General features: G+C 49.1%; 7 protein-coding genes across 7 annotated transcripts; 5 read left to right on the top strand and 2 right to left on the bottom strand.

Annotated features, from left to right (window-relative positions):
• Positions 1–318: 318 nt before the first annotated feature.
• On the top strand, positions 319–1,551 carry DEU56DRAFT_736136 (heterokaryon incompatibility protein-domain-containing protein; the record flags this gene model as incomplete). Its single annotated transcript, XM_041348488.1, has 1 exon — positions 319–1,551. The coding sequence occupies one exon, from the start codon at positions 319–321 to the stop codon at positions 1,549–1,551; it is 1,233 nt and encodes a 410-aa protein (XP_041208830.1).
• Positions 1,552–10,537: 8,986 nt separating this feature from the next.
• On the top strand, positions 10,538–11,554 carry DEU56DRAFT_802102 (uncharacterized protein). The gene has a single exon (XM_041353175.1). The coding sequence runs from the start codon at positions 10,597–10,599 to the stop codon at positions 11,272–11,274; it is 678 nt and encodes a 225-aa protein (XP_041208829.1). The 5' UTR covers positions 10,538–10,596; the 3' UTR covers positions 11,275–11,554.
• Positions 11,555–13,662: 2,108 nt separating this feature from the next.
• On the top strand, positions 13,663–14,643 carry DEU56DRAFT_336703 (uncharacterized protein). Its single transcript, XM_041345734.1, has 3 exons — positions 13,663–13,951; positions 14,003–14,089; positions 14,140–14,643. Exons 1-3 carry the CDS (start codon positions 13,862–13,864, stop codon positions 14,434–14,436), a joined length of 474 nt encoding a protein of 157 aa, XP_041208828.1. The 5' UTR covers positions 13,663–13,861; the 3' UTR covers positions 14,437–14,643.
• Positions 14,644–14,771: 128 nt separating this feature from the next.
• Positions 14,772–18,883, bottom strand: DEU56DRAFT_802086 (argonaute-like protein). Its single transcript, XM_041353174.1, has 20 exons — positions 18,533–18,883; positions 18,223–18,392; positions 18,059–18,174; positions 17,942–18,005; positions 17,388–17,885; positions 17,185–17,340; positions 16,993–17,133; positions 16,912–16,937; positions 16,732–16,865; positions 16,616–16,680; positions 16,452–16,561; positions 16,387–16,402; positions 16,256–16,335; positions 16,114–16,205; positions 15,907–16,064; positions 15,770–15,857; positions 15,656–15,715; positions 15,350–15,605; positions 15,198–15,286; positions 14,772–15,142 (listed from the first exon to the last, which is right to left on the bottom strand). Exons 1-20 carry the CDS (start codon positions 18,819–18,821, stop codon positions 14,967–14,969), a joined length of 2,784 nt encoding a protein of 927 aa, XP_041208827.1. The 5' UTR covers positions 18,822–18,883; the 3' UTR covers positions 14,772–14,966.
• An 885-nt stretch (positions 18,884–19,768) lies between these two features.
• Positions 19,769–21,338, top strand: DEU56DRAFT_802074 (DNA glycosylase). Its single transcript, XM_041353173.1, has 7 exons — positions 19,769–20,148; positions 20,195–20,213; positions 20,281–20,360; positions 20,415–20,482; positions 20,540–20,569; positions 20,619–20,975; positions 21,035–21,338. Exons 1-7 carry the CDS (start codon positions 19,773–19,775, stop codon positions 21,143–21,145), a joined length of 1,041 nt encoding a protein of 346 aa, XP_041208826.1. The 5' UTR covers positions 19,769–19,772; the 3' UTR covers positions 21,146–21,338.
• A 1,145-nt stretch (positions 21,339–22,483) lies between these two features.
• On the top strand, positions 22,484–24,001 carry DEU56DRAFT_944941 (uncharacterized protein; the record flags this gene model as incomplete). Its single annotated transcript, XM_041358993.1, has 11 exons — positions 22,484–22,627; positions 22,680–22,741; positions 22,834–22,891; positions 22,949–23,028; positions 23,078–23,085; positions 23,139–23,288; positions 23,341–23,356; positions 23,411–23,453; positions 23,503–23,511; positions 23,568–23,611; positions 23,666–24,001. The coding sequence occupies 11 exons, from the start codon at positions 22,484–22,486 to the stop codon at positions 23,805–23,807; spliced, it is 756 nt and encodes a 251-aa protein (XP_041208825.1). The 3' UTR covers positions 23,808–24,001.
• Positions 24,002–24,114: 113 nt separating this feature from the next.
• DEU56DRAFT_944939 (uncharacterized protein) lies at positions 24,115–25,349 on the bottom strand (the record flags this gene model as incomplete). The annotated part of the gene is made up of 4 exons (XM_041358992.1): positions 24,115–24,725; positions 24,788–24,828; positions 24,887–25,220; positions 25,284–25,349. The coding sequence occupies 4 exons, from the start codon at positions 25,347–25,349 to the stop codon at positions 24,282–24,284; spliced, it is 885 nt and encodes a 294-aa protein (XP_041208824.1). The 3' UTR covers positions 24,115–24,281.
• Between the last annotated feature and the right edge of the window lie 174 nt (positions 25,350–25,523).

Here is a 25,523-nt window from a genome sequence, read left to right as displayed (position 1 = left end):
TGGACAGATAACTGTATGAGGTTGTATTGGCTGATATCATCTATCTGACTCTCCGCTAGCCGGCAACGCTGGGCGTCCGAGGCCTGAGGGTCAAGCTTCCACCCAAGGACCCCAACGACACGAGTGGTCCAGATATTCCGGTTAGTATTGCTTCCTAGTGTGTCACACCCAACTCATGGTCGATGACAGGGCTCTTCCAGTGCGTCTGGGATACCCGAGGTTATAGGCATATTCAATGCGTATGTGCAAAATGAACTGCCTACGTACCTCCTTTACGTGCCAGACAAAAGGCTTGTCGGCCGCAATGAGGTGAAGCGGATGTTCCGAAAAGATGCCACTTTGATCACGGAGGAGGCTATCCATGCTCGTCTTGTCGAGTTGAGGGAATCGTGCCCTACAGCAGAGAGGGAGGACGCGATCAAAGATATCGTCAAGGATATTCTGAAGTACGCTGTCCTCTCGCACCGCTGGCTCGACAGCGGCGAACCTACCTTCTACGACATCTTGAAATCGTTCAAACCGTATGGTTACGAGAAACTCGTGAAGTTTTGCGAGAAAGCCAGCGAGTTCGGGTGCCGGTTGGCATGGTCCGATACGTGCTGTATCAACAAGGACAGCAGCACCGAGCTCGAAGAAGCTATCCGGTCGATGTTCAAGTGGTATCGTAGTGCTCATATATGCATCGCATATCTCTCTGATACCACCTCGATTGACGATCTCCACGAAGATGTGTGGTTCACCCGCGGGTGGACTCTGCAAGAGCTGCTTGCACCGTGGAGGATGAAGTTTTACGGCAGCAACTGGCTGCCGCTTACCAGCAACATCAACGACAAGGAAAACTTGGAGCTCATGGCTGCGCTCTCGCGCGCTACGAGGATACCCCTCGATGACCTACGTCAGTTTCAGCCAGGCACAAACAACGTCCACGAGAAAATGATGTGGGCTTCTACTCGGACAACCACGCGTATCGAAGATGTCGCTTACTCTCTCATCGGAATCTTCGACGTGAGCATGATGGTAGCATATGGAGAGGGAAAACGGGCGTTTTATAGGTTGATGGAGGCAATCATACAGAAATGCGATGAATGGCAGATCTTCGCTTGGGCAGGAGCAAGTTCATCCGACAGTGCTGCGTTCCCGGAATCGCCGAGATGTTACCGTCCCCTCAATCCAATAGACAGCAACGACGCTCTTCTGCCATCCACAGTGTGGCGCGGCGATCAGAACATCGTCATGACGAAACGCGGTCTACAAATTCATGTGCTTCTCGTTGACTTGTCACAACAGGAGACAACCGTTTACGAGAAGTTTGGCACTATGGACGTCCAGACTGATGCGTACTCCAGCTATACTGCAGGAGTTGTGGACTACTGGTGCTACGATGCGAGTGGTGATGGTATTCTACAGCCAAAGCAGGAACATCTCTGCGTGTTGCTTCGCCCTGATCCCCGTAACCCATTTGCTGGCTGGCGCAAGGTTACTACGCCTAACATTGTGACCATACACACAGAGAATAAGCTGCGGAAGACTCTGACGAAGGTTTGGCTATAGGACAAGTCCACGGCTTCGCGGATGGATAACCAAATACTCTTGGAGAGTAGCCCGTGTATGCGACATGTCGGTTGCCGGTAGTGTATCTTTCTGTGACTTAGGAGCTTTACTATTTTCTATTTCCATCATCAAAAGCACATCATGGCTACATTTTTTTCTCTGTTTATTTGCTTTTACGAGTCACTGATCTAACCTTTTCATTTCATTGCACACACCGTACCACACTTCATCAATCTGATCATCCTCCTTCGGATTTTGTTCGAACTCGTCATCTCTGTCTCACTGCAACAAATGTTGCGGCAAGACTTAAATTTCGCAGTCACATCTGTCTCTGATACACGTCAAGTAATACGGGTGTCAATGGTATTCGTGCATTGTACGCCGTTTTTACAGAGTGGTGCAGATCAGTGACCAATGAGATTGGGTGACACAAGGCAAGAAGAATTTGAAACGCCATCGAGCCAGATGAAGAATCGTACGAGTGAGTGCGAAATAACAGTATCTTGTTTTCGGGTAATCAGGCAGGCAAGGTGGTAATGTTCACGAGAAGTACACCAAGCTTGTTATTGGCATGCAAAGACTTGAATACTTTGTACGCCTCCTAGGCGCCCTTAGCATGGGCTGAGTCGAGCTAAGAATCAGAAAAGGCCATTATTCCTTAGGAGCAAGAAGGTAAGCTCACCTGATTTCATTCTCATCGTAGAGAGCACTATAGTGCGCAGGGCGATTCGTGGCGAGGAGACCGATATGGCTCTGCAGATACCAGTCGGATTCCGTTGGGTGGGTAACGACCTGATCAACCACATTACCAGCAAGGCAGTTCTGCTCCTGTCTTGTTGTACGACTAAAGGGATAAGTATATTCCCTAGCCGCATTAATGGTAAGGAGGAAAGAAACGCAGGTCCAGAATGGCCGTAGTAGAACGGAATCCGGATGCGGCCAAATAGATGTCATCATCCTCGATGCGGCCACGACCAGGGGGGGCCTTGCAATTGCTCTGAGCAAAACATTGACAGTCAACTTGCCATGTCTTTAAAATTCAAAGGAAACAAAGCCATTAGCTCTATAGTAACCAACTTCCTTCGACGATTGGGCATGTCAGATTCAGAGCCTCCTCAAGTGTTTGCAGAACGTAGAACGCAAGTTCCTCGTTCTACATTTTACCCATTGGACTAAGTAGCCCCTCTTCCGAGGCTCACACATGGATTCCAGTGACAGACCTGCTGAAAAATTCCGCGATCAGTGATGATCGATGAACACATGTAAATTAATTGATTCTACTACTTACCCACGGTGGATGGCTTATGTGGCGAAGCTGACAAATAACGATGACGAAATCAGCTGAACAGCGGATGAGCGCTTATGACAGCGGAGAAGCGCGTATACCATTTTGACTTGTGATTGTTGTTTCTTATTTATCACGGGCTTCATACTAAATACCTACTTAAGTAGTATACCCTTGTACTGAAGCCCTAGTTCTTTTCCAATCAACCCAGACTTTTGCTTGGCTATTGTGTTGTGGGAAGACTCTTCTTACCTTGTGCCGATTACTCAAGCATTACCCTTCGAGCAAGTGTCACATATTTTTTAGCCTTCAATAAGTCTATTCTACTAGCTTTTCTCTATTTTAACTTCTATTCGACATCACTTCGACGACGGGTCCGGCCCACCACATTCATCGACCAGTGAAAATGTCAAACAATACCCGAACCCGTTATAACCTCCGTTCAGCCCGACCCAGGGCTAATTCGAACGCGTCTCCTGTAAAGAACACGGAGGTACGTCCTGATTTTGATAAGTTTGTTGCTAAACTGTTAGATAGCACAAGACGGCCGACAAACGGGGCCAACGTCGATAAGACGAAGCCCCTTGTCGAACCGTCGTCACTTACCTCTGTTGAGGCGTCCTGTGAGGCGCCCAGTGATGATACCACCGTTCCTGAGCCCATTCGCTTGTACAGCGATGTGGTCAGAACGAGAACCCCCTCGCCAGATCTGTGGACTGGCAGGGAGATAGAACTATCAGCTATCAGTGCTGTAGATACCCCTGAGAACTTTAGTGTACATTTACCTCTTGATAAATCAATCGCCGTTTATGAAACAGCGAGTGAACAAGACGAATCCACCAGTGAGCCCGGCGATGAAAACAACCCGCCGTGGATAACAGTCGCGAAGAAAAAGAATCGCGACCTGCGAGAACGCACTGGAAAACGGGCCAAGAAACCCGAGGCATTAACTACAGAACAACGGAAGGCAATCAGTAGAGCGGAGGAAAGACTCACCGAGGCTGATCGAGACAATATGTCTCGACGAGACAATTCCATCCGACGAGGGCATACCACTCGGGTGACATGGGATAATGAGTCACCCGAGGCAGGTCCGTCTAAAGGAAAGGGGCCTGATCCCCGAAATTGGGGGGGGGTTGGACCTTGATGGAACGGAGTATGAGTTGGAGGCTCAGAGGGCGGCTTTGGCTTCCTATAAAGCAATGAAGTCAGCAAGAAGGGACTTACCCAATACCCAGGAGGGAGGTTCCACCCAGCAAGAATCCCTAGGGATGGAAGAGGAGGGTAACATACCTGACGCCCTGCGACAGATGATCAAGGCGGCGGTGCAAGCCGCCGAAGATCGTGTCAGGAAGGAGTATGAAGGAGGACTGCGTGACACGATTAGTCGAGGCAGACCCAAACCTTCGAAACCTCGAAGGGAGGCAACGCGCCAAGGACCAGTGAGAAAGGGGGGCGTCGACCCAGTGCAATCAATGATTGATAAGGTTGTACAACCCTCGAAAGAACCTAGGGGGAGGATCAGAACGCCTCAAGCCATGGAGCCGGTGCATCAAGTAGCACCGGAATCTTACATTGGGAAAGCCCTTGGGAGAATTGACTCCGACGATCCAGACGACTCTTCATCGTCGTCGTCGTCGTCATCGGATGAATCGGAGTCATCTGAGAGCGCGAGTTCGTCGAGTAATAGCGAGAATCCACGTAGGAAGAGAAGGGGTTCTAGAAAGAAGCGAAGTAAGACTAAGAAGTCTAAAAAGACTAGAACTACCTTAAAGCCGATTCCCCCAACTGTATATGATGGGACAGTGGACTCCAGAGCGTTCCACAGATTTATTACTGAGGGCACCGCGTATGTGGAGGACGGCAAGGTGAAATCTGAAAAGAAGGTGTTCGTGCTAGCGCACTTCCTAAAGGGAAAAGCGCATGAGTTTTACATTAGAGAGGTATCGGGAGACCCTTACCGATGGCGCCTGAGGGGGTTCTTTACAGAACTGTTCAACTACTGCTTCCCGATTAACTTTCGGACGAAGCAGCGGGAGAAGTTGAAGCGCTGTTTTCAAAATGACAAGTCAGTGAGGGACTACATATATGAATTAAACGAACTTTGGAACATGATCAGCGATGTTGAGGAGCGTGATAGGGTCAGTCGTCTGTGGACAGGGTTAAAACCCGAAATCCAGAGGGAACTCTGGAAGAAAGAATTGAACCCAGAGGTATCAACGTTCAAATCAGTACAAGCGGCAGCAGAGATTATAGAGATTGCTCACTCTGTACCCGCTGGACGCGACAGAGCACCCTCGCGAAAGGAGAAAGAACGACCATCGGCTATACATAGCTCGGCGGTGATACCTGCAAAGGGGGTAGGACCACGCTTTGACCAAACTCGAAGGAAAAAAGGGGGATACCCACCTAGGAAACCGGGTGGGGGAGGCACCACACAGCACCAGAACCGCTCTAAGGGATGGGAGCGTCCGAGGGAGGGGAGACAAATGGCCCTCCTATCTACTGAAGAGAAGATGAAACTGAGTGCGGAGGGCCGGTGCTATAGCTGTAAAGAGACTGGACACCTGTCCAGAAACTGCCCTAAGAAAACCATATTTAAAGCAGACTCACTATCTAGCAACAAGCCGCCTGGCGTCCCCAGTTTTGGAGTTCATATTGAACCCGAGGATACAGAATGTCTACGGGCCCTCGCGGACTTTTCGCCCACTCAAGACGAGTTGTATCTAGGATCAGTAAACCTATACCTTGAGGAGGAAGAACCACGCAACTCACCCAAGTCCAGTGGGACTTACCGTCCAGGAGGAATCCGAGATCCTACTGCCAGACGCGCCATGGATTTGCTGCAAGGCATTAAGTACCCTGGGGATGAACTGGGAGACCCTACTCAACAATGGGATGACCCAGATCGGTTCCACGTCTATAGAGAATCAGATGAGATATATAATATAGTGGATCACTTACACAAGGACCGTGGAATACACCTTGCAGTTCCAAGGGAAAAACTGGAGAATCCACACTTTAAGGTGGATAGCGCGTACTGGATACACCTTGGGTTAGCATGTGGGCACCAAAAAGCGTGGCTTTGACAGACTGACCGAGAACGGACTAACTATCGGGAGGCGATGGGAGACCCCATGTCAGAAAGGATCGTTTGGTGGTTAAACACCTACTGCCCCAAGGTTAAAGGCGGAAGATCCGCGCGGACAAGGAGGCGATTCTGCTGTCAGAGGACGCCTGACGGTAGCTACCAGGTGGTAGACCATGCACTTGCCTTCCAAGCAATATTACCCCGGGGCGTTGTGTGTCAGTGGGAGTGGGACCCGGCACGCTGGTACGCTCGTCATCTGCGAAGAACCGCGCTGAAGGTCAATAACGAATTATTAGTGGTAAATGGATGGATGTATGCTGGACTTACCGAGCTCTTCGAACCAACCACGCCCGACCAGCAGGAGCTCACCAAGGTTCTAGGCGAATGGCTAGACCTTGGGGAGTTGGTAAAGGCATATGAGGGCAGGACACCCGCGGTATCTGGCCAACAGCTGGTCAGTGTGAATGGAGTCCAAGTGACAAAAGGCACGTACCCAGCGCTACAGCGCAATTCATCGACGACGCGTGACTTCGCACGGGCAATACCAAAACCCATAGTTGTTGTCGTGCACGTCAACGGCCGGCCTGCGCGGGCATTGATCGATACAGGATCGCTGGCGGATTTTATGTCGTTAACAACTGCAGAACAGATTCATGCGAAACTCACCGTGTTGGAAAAACCCCTGACTATTCAGTTAGCGGTCCAGGGGTCGAGGTCGAAGGTAAATTATGGGACTAGCGTCCGTTTTCAGTACCAGGGGGTGGATTACCCTCGGTACTTCGATGTAATTAATCTGCAAAATTATGATTTAATATTGGGTACACCATTTTTGTACCAGCACAGTGTAACAATAGGATTTAACGCACCTCGTGTGATTCTGGAGAGCATACGACCCCAGCCGTTAAAAGGTGAGGGGGTGACCACGCTGGAATCGCGTGCCGCAGAGGTATACAACGAAAGGGTGGATAAGGCGTGTGAACATCTGAAAGCGTTAGCAAAACCATTGTGTGCCAAAGCGTCAGAGACAGGCTTACCGCCGTTAAGGGTTATAAACCACACAGTACCCCTAATAGACGAGGGGAAAATCTACCCATGGCGCCCTTCTCGATGCCCTGAACCGATGCGTCCACAATGGGCTGAGAAACGGCGATCGTACCTAGCGTCGGGGCGTTGGGAGATGACTAGTGCGGGGAATACGGTCCCGATGCTGTTTATTCGCAAACCTGGGACGGATCGACTCAGAACAGTTATTGACTTGAGGGAGCGCAACAAAAACACGAAGAAACTTACCTCCCCCCTCCCTGATATGGAGGGGATATTAAGGCGGGTAGCGAGAAAGCTGTACCGGTCCCTAATGGATGGTCAGGACGCATACGAGCAAATAAGAGTGGTGCCGGAGCACGTACCTCGTACAGCAATGACTACCCCAGACGGTAACATGGTAAGCCATGTGCTGCAACAGGGGGACTGCAATGCCCCTGCGACCTACCAAGCTTTGATGAACTATATCTTCGGGGAGTATATAGGGGTGTTCCTAGATGTATACCTAGATGACATTATCATTTATTCTGACACATTGGATGACCACGTAAAACACGTACGCACCGTAATAAAGATCCTCGAGCACGAGCAGTTCTACTTGAGCGAGAAGAAGCTCAAGTTTCTCTGCAGTGAAATGAAAATCCTGGGGCGCATTGTGAACGATGATGGAATTAGTATGGATCCAGATAAAGTTGACAAAGTACTTAACTGGAAAGTTCCCACCAATCGCGACTTATGCCGTGGCTTCATAGGGGCTGTAGGATACCTGGCCGACAACATCTTCATGGTGCGCGTGCCGTTGGGGGTATTATCTGCGGTATGCGGGGATACCGTACCGTTTAGGTGGGGAGACACTGAACAACGTGCTTTTGATCAGGTGAAACAGCATGTGGAAGCATGTGCAACTCACCACAGAGTACCTCTGGAATACGGGGAAGGCAAGCCCACCATCTGGATGATGACAGATGCCTGCCCCACTGGTGTTGGAGGGGTTGTAGCCCAGGGTGAGGACTGGAAGAAGGCGCGCGTGGCGGCCTTCTACTCAGCAAAGATGAATCCCGCCCAGTGCAACTACCCTGTTCACGAACAGGAGTTGTTGGCTGGGGTGGAGACGATGTTGCGTCACCGGGACATCTTGCAGGGCACACCTTTCGTGTGGCTAACAGACCACAAAAGTCTGATACACCTGTTAAACCAGAAAGGGGTGTCAGGGCGGCAAGCACGGTGGCTGGAGAAAACGGGAGAGTTCGACTTTACCGTACAATACGTGGAGGGTGAGCTCAATGTCCTACCTGATGCGCTCTCGCGCATGTACAACTTCGACTCGCCTGGGACGGTTAGGGCAGGGAGTGAGTATGTGAGTTATGATGAGGGCGTACCTCCCCCAGTGACGGATGGATTGATCACCATGCCCGTCTTGGTTGGCGAAGAGGCCAACGCGGTTACCCCACGACGAAGTGGAAGGGTGGCTGAGCGCATGGCGCGTTTCATTTCAAGGGGGGGGAGCGACGTCACCTCGAAGGACGCGGCGCGTTCCATTTCAACGTCCCAGCCAACAGTTCCGGCTGTTGAGACCACCGGCAAGGTGGCGCGTTCCACTCCAATGGGGCACTCACCAGGGAAAGGAGGAGTTGGCCATCCTGAAGGAGTGGCACGTTCCACTTCAATGGCGCGTTTCATTTCAACAGGGCGTTCCTCTGGAAAAGGGGAAGTCAGTAGCTCTGGGAACGAAGAGGTCTATGACGGACCTCACCCAGTGGTAGGACGCGGCGCCAGAACGAAAGTGGCTCCTGCTGAGTCTGGACGAGCCGAGACCAGTGCAGAATTCGCCAGGCGGGTCAAGGACCGATTTGTCCTGCGCGGGCCTCGCCCACTCGAACAAATGGAGGGGAGGGATGATGCCCAGGACATCAAAGCTAAAGAAACCGTCAATAACAAAGACGAATTAGTAGCTCTGCCAGTTACATATCCGCATGAAGTAGACCTACTGAACCAACTGAAGGACCGGTACCAGGAGGACACTATGTTGAGTAAGGTCCTGGAAGCCCCAAAAGACTTTCGCAATTTTGAGGTATCTGAAGGGCTAGTCAGGATCAAGCTCAAAGACAGAACACCATTGTGCATACCTGATGTAATGGTGGATGGAAGGCGCCTGGTTGAGGTGGTGATTGACCAGGCGCACTCCATACTAGCCCATTTGGGGGCTGATAAAACATTGTCATATTTGAGGGAACACGTCTGGTGGAAGACTATGGTAGCGGATGTGAGAGCCTTCTGCACATCCTGTAAGACCTGTCAGAAAAGCAAACCATCTAACCAACGACCATACAGACTGCTACACTCACTACCAGTCGCTTCCAGACCATGGGAAGCGATCAGTATAGACTTTGTAGGGCCAATGCCCCTGTCTCGCGACAGAGACGGGGAATACGATTCTATAACGGTCGTTATCGACTTGCTAACGTCAATGGTACATCTCGTACCTAGTCGTACTAACTACACCGCGAGAGATGTCGTGGAGCTGGTGTTCGCAGAAATATATAAACTCCATGGTCTGCCAAAAGCAATTGTTAGCGATCGTGACGTGTTGTTCACCAGTAACTTCTGGACTAACCTAAATCGTCTGGTCGGTGTGACGCAAAAGATGTCGAGTGCGTATCATCCAGAGACGGATGGGGCAACCGAGCGAGCGAATCGTACGGTGACCCAGATGTTGAGGTCTTGTATCGGACCTAAACAGCATGACTGGGTAGCACGACTACCAGCTATAGAGTTTGCTATTAATATAGCACAATCAGAATCAACGGGGATCTCACCGTTCGAGTCCAATAGTGGCAGGATCCCACGGGCAATGATCTGGGAAGATCCCAGAATGACGGAATACCCAGGCGTTCGAGCGTTTGCTCAGAAAATGAAGGCCACCATAATGATGGCCCACGACGCGTTGATAGGAGCACGCGTCAAACAGACGCACGAGGCTAATAAGAAAAGAAGGGCGTGCCCCCTAACTAAAGGGGACTTAGTATATGTCTCAACAAAGAATATATCCTTACCAAAGGGAACCACGAGGAAATTGACCCCTAAGTACATCGGACCTTATAGAATAATTGAGGATTTCGGGAACAACTCGTTCCGGCTCGATTTACCTAGTCGTCTGAAGCAGAGGGGTGTTCACCCAGTGTATCATTCATCATACTTAAGAATACACATACCGAATGATGATAGATTGTTTCCGGGGAGGGCTGAGAATCAGATAGCCGACTTCGAAGACTCTGAGCCGGAATGGGCGATCGATAGAATCATTTCACACTCGGGAAGTAAAACCGACGCGAAGTTCGAGGTCTTATGGAAGGCGGGGGACAAAACTTGGTTAACATATGATAAAGTCGAAGGGCTAGACGCCCTTCGGGAATATTTCACGCTGCTAGGGGTACAAAATGTTTCAGAACTACGAAACGGAACCGGGGAAGAGCCTTCCGGAGGCCCCCAGGTGTTCCTAGGGCACCTCCAATTTGAAATCTCCCCAGCGTATAACTACTCACCTCTTTTCCCAGTCCTTTCCCCCAGCAATTACCCTCTCGATCACCCAGCAACCACACCCCCTCGCGTCGACACCGTTATCCTTCCCATGCCGTATCTCGCCCACGTACTGGGCACTCGCTGGTCCATCCCTAATGCCCTAGGAGATGGTAACCTCCTACTCGTCAGCGACATCGTCAAGCTCTACGTCGAGCATGATACTCACCTGCGCGCGGGAACGGTCTCCTCGCTGTGCACCCCCATCGGCTACGACGAGTTCGTCCTGGCATTTAACAATCAGCAGCTCAATAATACCCTACCAGAAAGACTCACCTTGGCTGGTCCTAATGGGCCCCAGATATCTGGTCCTGCACCCACCATCCATGACCTAGTTGGACCCCTCCCATCCATCCCACAGCCCACCAACCCAACCGCGCACGCGCGCATTCCAGAAGGTGGGCGCTACTTGACGCCTCAACGGGCGGAGCTGATGGAGGAAGCGCTGTGGATGTCGTTGGAATCCACTAAGCGCAAGAGGGAGTGGAGGGATCGCGCAATCGCTGACCGGAAGTCCAAGAGAGCTAAGGGCTGGGTTAGTGGGCATCATGACAGAAGGGAGGGTGCTCACCAGGACCTCGCCTTGGAGGCGCCTAACGATAATTCGTTGGCTCAGGCTTCTGGTTCAACTGCTAGTACCAGCAGTACCGGACAGGGGCTCGGGATGGATATTGATGGCGGGAACGGAACCTCCGCACGTGCTATTGAAAAGAAGAAGAAAGTTGCTTGAAGGGCGTGCAAGAGCTGACAAATAACGATGACGAAATCAGCTGAACAGCGGATGAGCGCTTATGACAGCGGAGAAGCGCGTATACCATTTTGACTTGTGATTGTTGTTTCTTATTTATCACGGGCTTCATACTAAATACCTACTTAAGTAGTATACCCTTGTACTGAAGCCCTAGTTCTTTTCCAATCAACCCAGACTTTTGCTTGGCTATTGCGTTGTGGGAAGACTCTTCTTACCTTGTGCCGATTACTCAAGCATTACCCTTCGAGCAAGCGTCACAGCTTACCAAAAGCTTGTTTGCGAATATTTGGGTTGGTTGATAGGTTCATAATCCTGCTGCTTGGTATCTTATCTACTTCTGACCGTACCGTCAATCCACGACCTGTCCACGCTTTGTCCGTTCCGTTCTGAGTGTTTCCCTATACATGGGGTTTCCATACACCTACCTCTGAGAAACATCCTTTTGCCATCGGGATCTTCCACGATTGAATCTCGCTGTATTTAGGGTACGACTAAGAAGTTGTTTCCGCAGTGGTGGCGGGCACTGGCAGCCCATTTTCACGATGGGACCCCAAGTTCAACGTCTGGGTAGGCCCAAGCCTGAATGTGTGCCCAAGCTTGAATATTGGCCCAAGCCCCCGGGATGTGCGCCCAAGCCTGTGTGTTCTCCTTCTAAGTTCTTTTCACTGTCTCATTTTCACGCAGAGGAACTATCATGCGACTCCGAGAAAAAAGACAACCTCTCGACCTCCTAATACTTACGTCATGCATCAAGCCCGGGCCTGCGAAGCAACACAGAGCATACCACCTGCCACTAACACGATATCCGACTTGCCTCCCGCAGTTGCCACTACCACCACAAAGCAGGCCGGATACAAATAGTGGACTCAGTTCTTGCAATGGATTGTCAGACCGTGGATTTGAAGTCGTAGCAGTGGCGGGGCCACGGCCGCCATTGTAGAGGTATTCGAAGGTGCAAAATGGGCCCGGGGATAAGGGGCGATAGAACCGAGCACGAAACTCGCTGGGGTGGGGCTGAAGGGGTTCCTCGGGCCCATTGCTGAAAGGGTCGGCCATATCAACATATTATTTTTTCCCTCTCATCCCATGGCTCTCCTGCGCTCCATCATTGTACTGTATATTTTATCCTTCCCGCTACCTGCTTATTTCTTGCTGAACAATCTGGTTTAGTGCCTGCATGAATTTAATCCTCAGCCTGCGTAGTATCATGTATGCTTCAATGTTCAATGCGATTGCTATTGACCATGTTATTCTGTGCGCTTCATGATGCGATATGGCTATCATTGCCGCGGCCCCCTTTTCTACTTTGATTGTGCCGTAGTGATTGACGGTACTGGTCCTTGCAGATTCATGCCGAGCAGCAGCGTGAATTTGAGGAACGCGATCGTCAACTCGAGGAGGTACGCATTTTCCGGAGATAAGGTTTTCTTTGATTGATGGTACTTGTCAGATGCGAGCTGAAATTGAGCGGATGAGGGCGCAATGTACAGCTTCGAAGGACACTCAGTAATGCATCACCATTATTTCGAGTCTCACCCTGTATGCACGATATACCCCCATCTCCACATTTATGTACCTCTAATCCCCTCTACTACTTACCTGTGCTTGCAATTTGTCTTACTATCGCATGTTTGGCCCATGTCACCTAGTACAATCACGCGTGGAAACGGCACTATGTACGGATATCGGTTCCTTCCTTCATACTGAATTTAAAAAAAACATGTACATGTCCGTTATTTCTTGAACTGGGGCAAATTTCAGTGAGACGCGTCCAGGTCCCAGGAGCTCTCGAGTCCCTCAAAACCGGACCATCATGTGATCACTGTTTGCACATCTTTGGTACTAGTTATGGACTCCTTCCTTCGAACTCTCTTGAGACCAGTGCAGTACCGCCTTTTTATGAACGTTGAGCTCCTGACTATTCTCCTGGCCTAATATTCAAGTATCATGATATTCACATGGTGTCCGGGCCACCATGGGCAGTGTGTCTACTTCGCTGTGCACGCCAATCAAGATGTATTGAATCTGCCAACTTCAAGTTGCCAAGATTCTTGGTTGATGCTCGGCTATTTTCTGGGGTTTGATTTAGAGCTATGAATCGTTCCATGATACTAAATAGCAACATGAAGTCCACCTGTTCTCTGAGGACGGCCGAGGCTTGGACCATAATGATCCGCTCTCTCTAGGACACTGTTATTCCCCGAGCGGTTACTGACATGTCTGGGGCAGCCGGATCGATCTGAGACTGCCTCGTACTCACCCGCTGGACTCATCCCGGTTCTCTGACTGCATGCTCCTGTATTCACACAGCATTCCTAGGTGAAACTCGAGAGCCGCAACACACTGCTACGGCACTCGTAGATCTGAGCCTGGCTGATATGATCTGAATGCCCTCCAAGATCATTGCAGCGCATTCTCAATTCATTCGAGTGTCTCCGTACGCTTAGCATGACACAGCATTCCTGCTCTTGGGTAAGGCCCCTCTGTTCTTTACTGGCGTATAAAGGGATCACATTTTTTGCTCGCTTTCCTCATCAACTTTTGACCAACCTCGTCTCAACACATCATGTACTCGAAACTCATTACTATCGCACTCGTCTTCGCTGCCACCTTTGCACCCACGGGGGCAGTCACTATCCCTAGGGACAACGATAAGGTATGTCACCGCTTTCCTTTGACTTTGTTATGTGCGCCAATATCATTTCAGCATATTGTCGCTCGGTGGGAAGTTCCCCCTGCCAACCCCAATCAAGTTTCGTGCAACGGCTATCAGCCTTGGCAGCACGATCTCGCAGTAAGCGTCACTCATTTCACGATCTTCCCTCTCTCTCATCTCCGTCACAGTACAAAGGTGGCTCCTCAGTGATTCATAACAGCCAACTATGGACCGCTAAATACTGGAATTACAACAACGGCCCCGGCACTCCTGCCGACCAGTGGTATCAGCAGGGGTGTTGCCTCGAACCAATCTATAATAAAGCCTATTGCGAGTACACTTCTCCTTGGAGCAAGACCACTGGTTACAGTAAGGGCTCTCAGGTGACTGACGATAAACATCTCTGGATGTCTGTGCAGTGGACGCAGAGTAACAAGCCAGGAGACACTTCCGGTACTTGGAGAGATTTGGGTGTTTGCCAGTAATAGTCACATTGATGTTAGAGTACCAACTTATACCATCTCCTGCACGGTACCACTATCTCCAGAGAGGCTCCCGGACTTCGAAAGACAAACATTGTACAAGATTTTCGCTTGTCCGCTCTTTGCACTAGCCTTCGATAACCATGGTTTTGTCACTACGTCGTCTCACTAACTACCGGCTTTGTTATGAAAATACTTTCTCGATCTTCACCGATCTGATCAGCCTCCTCCGAACTTACATGTTCCAACCCGTCATCTATTTCATCGCAATGTTAATGAATATTGCGGTAAGACATGTACACTTCGTAGTCATCAGTCCAAACAGTCAGATCTATACATGAAGTGATGCAGGTATCAATTGTATTCGTGCATTAATGTATGTAGTTTTTTTTACAGAGTTGCGATTGGGGTCATACACGGCAAGAAGCATTACAAGTCGGAGAAAAAAAGGAACAATCGTGCGGGCGGAAAGAAAAGTACGAAATAACAGTCTCTTGCTTTGGGGGGGCATCATGCAGGCAAGGTGGCAACGTTCAAGAAAAGTACATCAAGCTTGACATGTTGTTATGCAAAGGCTTGAATCCACGTTTGTAAGCCTCCAGGGTGCCCTCAGCCGTGGCTGAGTCGAGCTGGGTTGCAGAGTCGGAGAAATCAACGTTGCCCTGAGGGTCGTAGTGGTTCTTGGCACGGGAGCAGACGATATCGGCATCTGATAAATAATTCAATCGCTTCGTATACAGCGAACGCGTTAGGCATAGACTTACAGTATACAGGCGCGGGTATTGAAACAGATCGAGTTGACCGTGCATACACATGGCACAGAGCGAACGAGAGAGATTGAAGACCGTCGGCGCTGGAAGCGTAACCATTGTCAGCATGCAATCCACAATATAGGAAGACGAAGATAAGTTTTCACCTGAATGCATTCTCGTCGTAGAGAACATTGTAGTGCGCGGGGCGACTCGTGCCGAGGAGACCTCCATGGCTCTGCAAATACCAGTCGAACTCCGTTGGATGAGCAACGACCTGGTCAACCACAGTGCCTGCGAGGCAGTTTCCACTCTTATCTTGTTCACTGGGTCCTGAGCCACTGGGGAAGAAGCGAACATGGTGGCGCTTCGCGACCACGATGATCGTGATCTTCGGGTTGATCTTCAATTCAGCACAAGCATCTGGGTAGGTTGTCAGATTCAACTCTGTCCCTCAAGTAACACAAACGTGCCTTTGATCGACTTGAGTTCGTTGTCGAGAACTTGCTTGAATTGACCTTCAGAGACACCGTCTACGTTGGATATTCAGTAAACGGGAAAAAGTATAAATGGCTTCCGCAACGAACCTCTGTAAAATATGAGACGCGCAGGGGCAAGGTTGCCTGTCTTCTTCTCCGCAAACTGGCGATACTTCATGTACATACTCAGAACGTGCTAAGAGTACACGATTAGTGCCGCAATCCATACGGAAAGAACTGCCCACCTTTGTCATGTCCTGAAGGTCCTCAATGATTTCAACGCGTGAAGCTTGAACGCGACTTGTGGCGATGTATTTGGCGGTATCCGAATCCACATTGCCAACGAGTGCCGTGAATGAAGGACGGCCGTCAGAACCAGGTGCAGGATGGATGACGTCGGCACCTGGGGACAGTTTGACTACAAGATAGAGTAATGCAACGATGGGGCTTACCCATTACGATGGTAGGGTTACGAGGGTCAGTAAGAACTGAAACCGACTGGGGATCGGGGATAGTGTTGATACCACCCAGCTTGACATTCACCCTGTGGCGCGTATCAACATGAAATCTATTGTTCAAGGGATAATGACGTACTTCAAGCAGACGTTCGCATAATATTGCGGTTTAGCACGGAAGCATTTCTGGCTCTTAAGGCATTGTGTTGCGACACCGACCTAAAATCATAGTTTCAGATATCACATCGTAAGCTCATCAAGCAGTCTCACTATGATGTCTCCAAAGCTGCACAAACCGTGAGTCACTGAGACAAGACGAATGCCGAGGAACTTACTGTTTAACTGCGGTATAGATGTCATTGCCGTTCTCAGGTAGAACTACCACAATGAGCTGCGGGCGCTGCTTTGTCCTCGCGAAACACTCGGTGCCAGCAGCACGCAGTTGCTGAAATAGGCAATCGAGTCAGAGCCGAACATTACTTTGCAGAATCCCACTTACGTCCGCAATCCGGCCTTGACCGTTTTGCCACGTAACCATCGGCTTGTCGTCGGTGATTCGGATGCCTATTGAAAGGTGTCAAAATTTAACCTAACATTGTTGCAGGAGCAACTGACCGACGTCTTTGAAGCTCCTAAGCATCCCGTCAATCATGTCTTGCGCAGCCTGAGGGTTGAAACGCTGTTGTCTCTCATAGACTACCACGATCCACCTGTCGATAGCCGCAGGTTTGAAGAACTTCTTGTCGATCCTAGAAACCCGTAAGCAACGAAGAAATATCGTACAATATCACTCACATATTCCAAGCGCCGTTATTTGGTGTCTAAGGAACAGAAAAAGATCAGCACGCAGAAGGACAAACAGATTATGATACTGACGATGGTCGGCTGTGCGCTGCCTGGGCCATACTTCAATTTGGGGGGTTGCAAAACGCGGGCGGTTACGGTAAGCGGTCCCGTGGTATCTTCGACGTGCATCCCAAACTGGCGTACGTACTCCGACTGGCCGTATTGAAGCACCTGATGGAAAGACTGATGAGCATAGCGCGCTATACAAACCGAAGGTCATACCGAGAGACCGGCCGTGATACTGGCAAGACGGTGCTCAGGTCGCTTTGTGGCGAATTCCAAGACATCTTTCGTTTTCTCCGGGGGGACCTGCTTCCGCATTATTTGACCAGGTGGAACCGTGCATAGTTCCAGAGGGATCAAGGCACCGCTACCAACCTAAAAAGCCTGATGAAATGCTTTGAGGTCTACTGCGAACGACTTACCTCAATGCAAAGGTTGTTGGGGAACCTCAAGGGGCGGTTAAGGATGGTCTGGAAATATTGAGCCACTGTTCTGCTCGTCCCATCCCGCAAGGTGAAACTTAAATCTGCGGCCCCTGCGCCGCTTAACTTCTTGACGACACGAGGGGTCTTGTTTTCACCGGCATATGTCGTTTTGACCCTAATGCCAGAGATAAACCGTTGCAAACGGATTCGCTCGCGATCGGGAAAGCCACTTCGCGGGCTAAGCAACGCGGGCTGTCCAGGTCTGCCTAGGAACTCGAGACATATATCCATCAACGCTCCAGACTTGTACATCGTTCCAGTCGAGATATCAACGTTGACGAGGAGTTGTCCGATTGCGGGCCTCACTGACTGGAAGTATCCACGCCATAATACAAGGCCCGAGCCGATGTCCTTAGTCTCCCGATCGGTGAAGAAAGACCGAACATTGAAGGGGTACTTCATTGTCGGTTCCATGCGGACGACAACATTCAATGCCTGTAGAATACGCAACGTCAACCATCGATTGAAGTGTCCCTTACGAGAATCCTTACTGTCAAGGCCGTCAATACACTGTTGTCGTGCGATTGCTGTCCTTGGATGAAGCGTTGTAACACTCTACCGAAGACAAATTCCAGCTATGTGACGTTTAGAGAAGTAAAATAACGTACTCCGGGTTTATTTGCGCGACTTTAGTCAGCCTGATTTTGTAAACCTTAGGACCACGGCCTCCCGTGTTCTCCCCAGGACTTCCGCGATTAGGATCATCAGAAAGACAAACATCGAACTACATAGATGTAAATGATGAGTGTTGTAGCATATCAGATAAGCACACCTCTTGGCTGTTCTGCGGACCAAATGGCAGTTCCCTGGGAGCGAAGAGGTTCTTTCGCCCATCGTAAACTGCACGAGGAGTAAACACATCGACGGCGTCGATGGTTTGAAGGTGGTGGATCAAGTCCATATTTAAGCGCGCTGGCAGTACCTTCTCATCAGGCGAGATCACTGATCACAAAGATTGACGTGATGATCAACAGCAAGTCACACAATTGACATCAACTTCAGTACTTACCCACTAGATCGCAAGAAAGAAAAATGGATGAAATCAGACGATGAGACGAGATATGAAAAGCGACGCCACCAACCGTCGTAGTGGTGGATGACACTCTCCGGGAGACTAATCTTGAAAAAATTCGAATAAACGGTGACTGCTCTGCCTGCCGTTCCATATCCAGGTCGTTTTACCCCCACGGCCTGAACATGGCTTCCAGGCAGAGCGGCGGGACCAGTGGGAGCAAAGGTTGCCCCTCCCCCAGCTGGGCCGCCGCGAGGAGGTGGTCCACCGCGAGGGCCGCCGCGACCACCGCCACGACCACCTCTGCCGCCGCCGCCACCGCCTCCACGGGTCTGTCCTGGTGCTGCTCGAGGAGGCATGTCGTCAATGTCGAGTGAAAGGAAAGGAAGTGATAAGTAAAACAACAAACAAGATCCAGGAGGAATCCCTTTGTTTGTTCGACTTTAGGTTTATGGTTTAATATAAAGACTCCGTTTCAAAAATACATAATGCATTAGCATTCGGCATGGATCCTGGGGCGAATACGTTGCCTCATGCCAGCCTCATGATGGAACTCTCATGGCAACCTCTATGTTATCGCCGACTAAGTTGCGGGTCATGGGAGGACAACTACTTGATTTGAATCGAATCGATTCTTTATAGCAGGTCATATGGGGTTTTTGCTTTTTGGGGCGACAATCTTCTCTTTGTAGACTTGTTCAGGTCAAGTTGCCTGCCCTATAGATGTCGTTTGGTTTCAGTTGACAATGGCCTGTTGGTCTCTATCAGGACCTCGGACCGCTTAACGCAGGGGCGCAGCACTTTTGAGATCATACGGCGCAGAATATGAACATCTTGCACAGGATTTTATCAACTCTCCACACTTATAAAAAAACGTACCGTCATCACCTATAATCGAATGTATGAATCATGATGCGGACGATAGCCGAGGCCCAGACTATGGAACTTACTGTCAAAGATATGTGTGTAGTCCCATGCTCAACGCTTGGTACCATGGTCCAGGCAGGGCTCGCAGGGGGGCCGCAGTCCCATCTTTTGAGACTCCTTGGCTATGCATTATAGCTTGAAGTTCAGACTGCAGCCCAAAGTGATGTCATGCTCATATGCGACGACACTGGGGGTTCAAATATTCACGGAAGCGCTCTTGCACACGATGCTGAACAGTTGAGAAGAATAACTGGTCAGCTGCTGATTCTGCTTTACGTCTGCGGGGACAAGCAAAGAGAAGCTAACCAAAATGTTAAACGACTATTTAAATTTTACGCAAGTATAAAATTCCACAATTTTCTCACGAGCCGCGCGCTCACCAGATGTCTTTTGAGGAAGACCCTTGCAATATTGACGCAGAGGCGTCCGTTACAGAAAAATTTAGGGCATCTGTTACCAAGTTCACATTCTCAACTCCATGTCAACCACAGGTCAATCCAGCAGCCACTACGGTCGATAGTTCCGAGCTACCAACCTTGCGACGTTCCTCCAGAGTCAAGGCCGTGACATCTCGGAAGCTAGAAATTAAGCGCGATGTCGATGCTTTGATTTCAACATCACCTGCAAAGCGCAAACGCAAGGCACCTGACGCAAGTCTGTCCAAAAATTCCATCAAGAAGCACAAGCGAGGATATGCCCCACCGGAAACGTATGCCCATCTTTCACCCCTCACAGATTGTCTGGCCTACGGACTCGATGGTGTGTAATATCCTCGTCATTCACATGTTGTCTAAGTCTTTTCTAGTCGTTTTCTGTGGAATCAAGTAGGTTGGGTATTTTTTGTATCGTGCAAACTTCTGACAGAGGCACCCACTGTAACATTATACTTAGTCCAGGTCGTATGTCCGCCCAGAGAGGACACCACTTCGCGCACCCGTCAAACCATTTTTGGAAATGTCTTCACCAATCTGGTATGTTGCCTCCGCCGGTGACCGAGAGCGAAATATTGACCATTGACATCTTAGGGTTTACATCTAGGTTGCTGCCACCCTCGGAGGATTCTTCCTTACCAACAACGTTCAAAATAGGTTTGGTCAGCTTTAAATATTGTTCATGTCTACTGCCCAAATTCACGTGTTTCATTCGGTAGACTGATCTAGTTGACAGACCGTCCAAGGAGGTTGTGATAGCACTTGATTTCCAACTGCGCGCTAACGTATTAATCTCAGGCATCAGAGCTATCCTCTTCCGAGCGTGCCTCGTCTGTACCTGTCCTACTCAGCAAGCTTGCACTCCACCGCCCAAGATTTCTCTGTCTCGTCGGCATATCTAACTGGGAGATAGTCGAAGAGGCCCTTTTGCAGATGTCGACTGGACCATCCAAGGCCTCTGTACCACCAAAAGCATCGAAAACATCAAAGACATCAAGAGCATCACAGGCGTCGCCCAAGAACAATATTGGATTACAGCCATTCAAACTATGCTATTCAGCTATTGCTGGTCCCGCCAGCGATAACTCAGCGAACATAAGCGAAACATTAATATTCGTGGTTCCTAGCACGTCGGGCCTTGTGGTACAATATCAGGTCAGAACTACACCATCACTTTCACAACTTTACTTTATTATTGACGTTCATATATATAGCTCCCTGCTAAAGTCAAGCTCTTTGCTCAGCTGAAGAGCTTGGTTGATCAGCCACCATCGGAATTGGATACATCGGAAATGAAACGTATCACCGTACCGCACGATCCATAATCTATGAAAGACATTTCTCGAGGCATCCGATCATCACCGTGTGCACTTTCCTTATTTCCAGAGCAAATCAGCACTTACTACGATAGATTGCATATATTTGGCCTCATTTTACAGCCCTGACGGGTACCCATGGACCCATATATATCTGCACAATATTATCCTCGAAATTTCATTACTTTGCCAGTGTCGTGATATTCATTCACCACCTCGATTGCGAGGATGCCATATTGTGGATGCCTCGGTGCTATCACGGCACGAGAGACCCTGATGAGTGGGTACGCAAAGTATGGACCTATCAATGCATCAAGGCCCATCAGCACGATTGCAACATTGTCGTGACACGTGTACCAATAATAGCCTGAGGCTTATCGCCGAAGGGAAGTACCAGTGACCAGCAGATCCATTGTGTTCTTGTCACACTTGAGTATTTTTTTCTTAACTCGGATTTGGTCTCGAGCGGTCCAGGACTTACTGTGTTATAGAGTCCGCATCTTCGTGACCGCAGCGGCAAACCAATCCGACCTTCCATATCTAGCCTCCCTGTTAAGGAAATGGTCTTATGACGAACTCTTGAATGGTATCGATGCAAATCCAAGAATTCGAGCTGCCGCCTGAAAATGGGGCACGGGTCGTGCTGATGCGGCGATCGGGCTAAAGCTGACCTGTGAAAAAGATTTGAGGCACCTTTTTGAAGTCCATGTCATATTCTCACCAGTTTATCCGCCCTAGGGCCACCAAGGACGAAACTCCGATCGAAGACTGAAGTTCAATATGAAACGTTACAATTGCAATGTCCATAATCAGCATCCTGTTCTCGCAGACTATTTCATCGACCCTTGTTCGACATGTCATCATGCATGCCAGCGTTATGCCAGCGATGATGATTTATTAACCAGGCTGTTTACAACAACAGCCTGGTTAATGAATCATCCATCTTTGCGCTAGTTACTCACTGGTGTGACCAAGATCTATCTGTATGCCCCTCCGGATCCAAGTTCGTATGCGTCAACATGATATATAATACCAATATGATCACACTGCCCTGGACATCCTCCACATCCTTTCTTGGTTGTATAGTCTCACTGTGATGGATGCTACCGAAAAACTGCAGCTGTGAGTGATACATGCATTGATTTACTATCCTGATCACGACTTGATAATGCAATTTACCAGGATGATACACTCGTACGTTGTTCTCATGGCAATCAGTACTGGGGCTTTCTATCTTTGCCTTCAAGACGATGACACAATATTCTAGGTATCCTGATATACGACCATATAGTGACCCTCACAGAAGAAATCAATCTTATTTGGCGTCGACCAAAAGCACTGTCCGCAATGTCATTTCTCGTCAATCGCTATTTCGCTCTTCTCGGCAATATCTATGCCTTATGTATCGATTTCATGCCCATTTCAGATGAGGTTCGACCATTTTGTCATACACATACCCAAATAGCAGGCTCACAACTGATTTCCGCAGAGGTTTGAACTCCTGATTCTTCAATATCGGTTGTTTTGTTCAACATACGCTTAGCTGTCCAAAATTCTTGCTATTCAGAGAGCTGTTCGTGTTTTTTCAACAATTTATCGTTTGCGGTAAGTTCGATGATTATGACAGGTGGAAATTCATATGCTGAAAAGTTTTCAGTCATATTAATTATTCGCACTTATGCTCTCTACAATTGTAGCAAACGCCTGCTTGCTTGGATTACAATTATCTTCCTTGTTCTTGCGGGAGGATCTTTTGTACGTGTTCGATAGAATTTTGGACTCTGCTATCTTAAGTTTACTGATCGTTTCTAGGCGGTATGTTTTGGACACCACACAAGTGATGAGACGATCTCGCTAGGAGTTGGCTGCTACGATACATATACAGCAGAGGCGTACGTTATCATCTTCCCGTTCTAAAGATCAGCTCAAAAGTCATCGCAGAGCTGCCCGTCAGTGAATTCCAAGTCACACAACTTAATGTCATGACTTTATCTATTTGCAGGTTTTGGCGTGGCGTGGCTAGCTTTATTTGCCTTCGAATCATTGATCTTTGTCCTCACAGTTCACAGGACTTCTAAAACTAGAGGTTTGCTGCGATTACGTCTGGCCACTGCTGGCAAGAGAAATGTTCTTGATATCATGTTTCATGATGGTAAGTTGTTTCTTACATTCGTATTGTAAACACTGATTTAACTGAAACGCAGGTGCGTTGTATTTCGGGTGAGGGTGCCTGTGACATCGCGATTCGAGTGAATCTGATCCGCATTCCTTCAGAGCCATGACGCTGTGTAATATACCGAACATTCTGATGTACTACGTGAGTCAACATACCGATAAAATTACAAAGCGCTCACAGCTTGAATTAGTCTGGATCCGTGAGCGCACAACTTGGATCTTGTATGTAGGTTCAAATTTCCTAACGGTTGGCCAGGGTGTTATCAGAGGCAGTCTGGGTCTGACCACTTTTACTAGCTGGTGAGTGGTTAATGCGATAAACATGGATCGGGCGTTGACCTTGCACTCCTCCAGCATCTCTGTTACTCTCATTTCTCGGCTGATGCTGAATCTACACAAATCTATCGATTCTGGTATTTTATCCACCCCTGCCCGGGGCGACGATTGTCACAATCTCTCGGTTTTTACCACCAGGATCAACGTACAGTCTGCGTGATTGCATAGATCTCGCCGCTGATCGATTGTCATCGAATTCCGTTTCTGTATGCCGAGATGCGGAAATTCCTATTGGGAGTGGAAAGCTGTTCTTAGTACTACCGTATTTAAAAATCTCATTGATCGTCCCGTGCCCTGGGACTTATGTAGACAATAAGTACATTACGCTAATTACCGGCTAATACCATAGATTCCTTTCTGATTCAGATATTCAAATTGTCAATTTGATGGTGTAGTTAGGATGATTGTCTGCGAGCACACAGTTGAGACGATAACGCCTGATGCGATAGTTGTGATCGATGAAGAGGTTCGAGTAAACGTTCTTGCATTTCACGCGACATACGTCGTATATCATATACATCCACTCGAGCTCTGACCTATGCTCCAGAAAGCTCCAAACAACTGTGCTACATCAGGATTCAAAGCCCCTACAGCATATTCTTTGCTCTAAAAGGTCTCGTGCACATACATATCATTACAGTCCAAGAACCTCCCCAACAGTCAACCAGCGGTGCCTCTCCCATAGCGAATTGTCCTTGTTCGCCAATTCCGCGTCATCTGATTCTGTCTCAGGGTTCCAGCCGGAACTTGCTCCTCCGAAGTCAAACCGGTGCTGGTATCCCGTACGAAAGTCCGCGGCGAGCACACCTTCTGTAGGAAGAGCATCACAATGCACTACAGGAACACTGCCTTTGTATAGGGCACTGATCTCCAAGAGTGTTGCACGTTGTCCTTCGATGCGAACTTCAACATCGAGTAGACGAGACGGTGGTTGAGTAGTAAGAATATGAGCCACGTATCCCGCAACGTCGGATATCGCAGTGAAGGATCCTGGCATTTTCCCTTTGCTCACGATATGAAACTTGCCTGTCTCAGTGAGTGCGGTGACCCAGGGCACGAAGTCATGGAAAAATCCATTCTGATGAATGTTTCGCGTTGAGTGCGCTATACTTGGAATGAAGCCAACAAATAAAAACTTACATAGACGCGGAGAGTGGGCAATCCAATCGATTTTGCATAAACTGTGGATGGAGGATGAGTTCAAACCATAAAGTGCTGCCATTGGCTACAATCACTCACCTGCAAAGTCATGCTTTTCATGACTCAGACCAGCTGCTGGGGGTGATACGCCGAATTCGCTGGGTACAAATAGCTTAACACCCGCCTCCTTTGCAGCGTCCGCGAGAACGTCTTGGACAACTACGCCTCCGAAAAAAAATGTAACAGTAGAAATGAGGACGTCTACTTTATTTTCACGAAGGATTGCGGAGATCTCAGATGCAGATGTATAATCTGCGCGCACAACCTTCAGATTGGGATCATCGTCAGGGAGTGCAGAGGTGTTTGTGGAGGTCGGCCGAGCGATGTCGAGAATTGGAGCACCAATGGCCAGGAATGCCTGACAGAGTTTTGGCTAAGGATGATGGTTCCGGAGCTTGGGAGCAGTAAAGGGAAAGCATTCAGCTGAACTGCTCACTAGACTGACATATCCCTCACCAGAGTTAGTATATCGATGCTGGACGAGTCGGCCTCCAGTGGTCATGGGTTGCCGTGAAGGATGAATCACAATGAGCGACTCGTCATGATAGCATTTGATTGACTGATAGACCATCAATGAAATGTTACCGTGACGAGTCGCTTGGCAGTAGCCGTAGGGGCCAACTTGAAGGTCCTTAGACTACTATGACTGAGACCGAGGGCTACCGACTCCCAAGGA

Source organism: Suillus clintonianus (assembly GCF_016758775.1).
Source record: "Suillus clintonianus strain FC179 chromosome Unknown DEU56scaffold_32, whole genome shotgun sequence".
Classification (NCBI taxonomy): domain Eukaryota; kingdom Fungi; phylum Basidiomycota; class Agaricomycetes; order Boletales; family Suillaceae; genus Suillus; species Suillus clintonianus.
The sequence above is the reverse complement of the archived record's forward strand: the minus strand, read 5'-3'. Positions and strand labels throughout refer to the sequence as shown.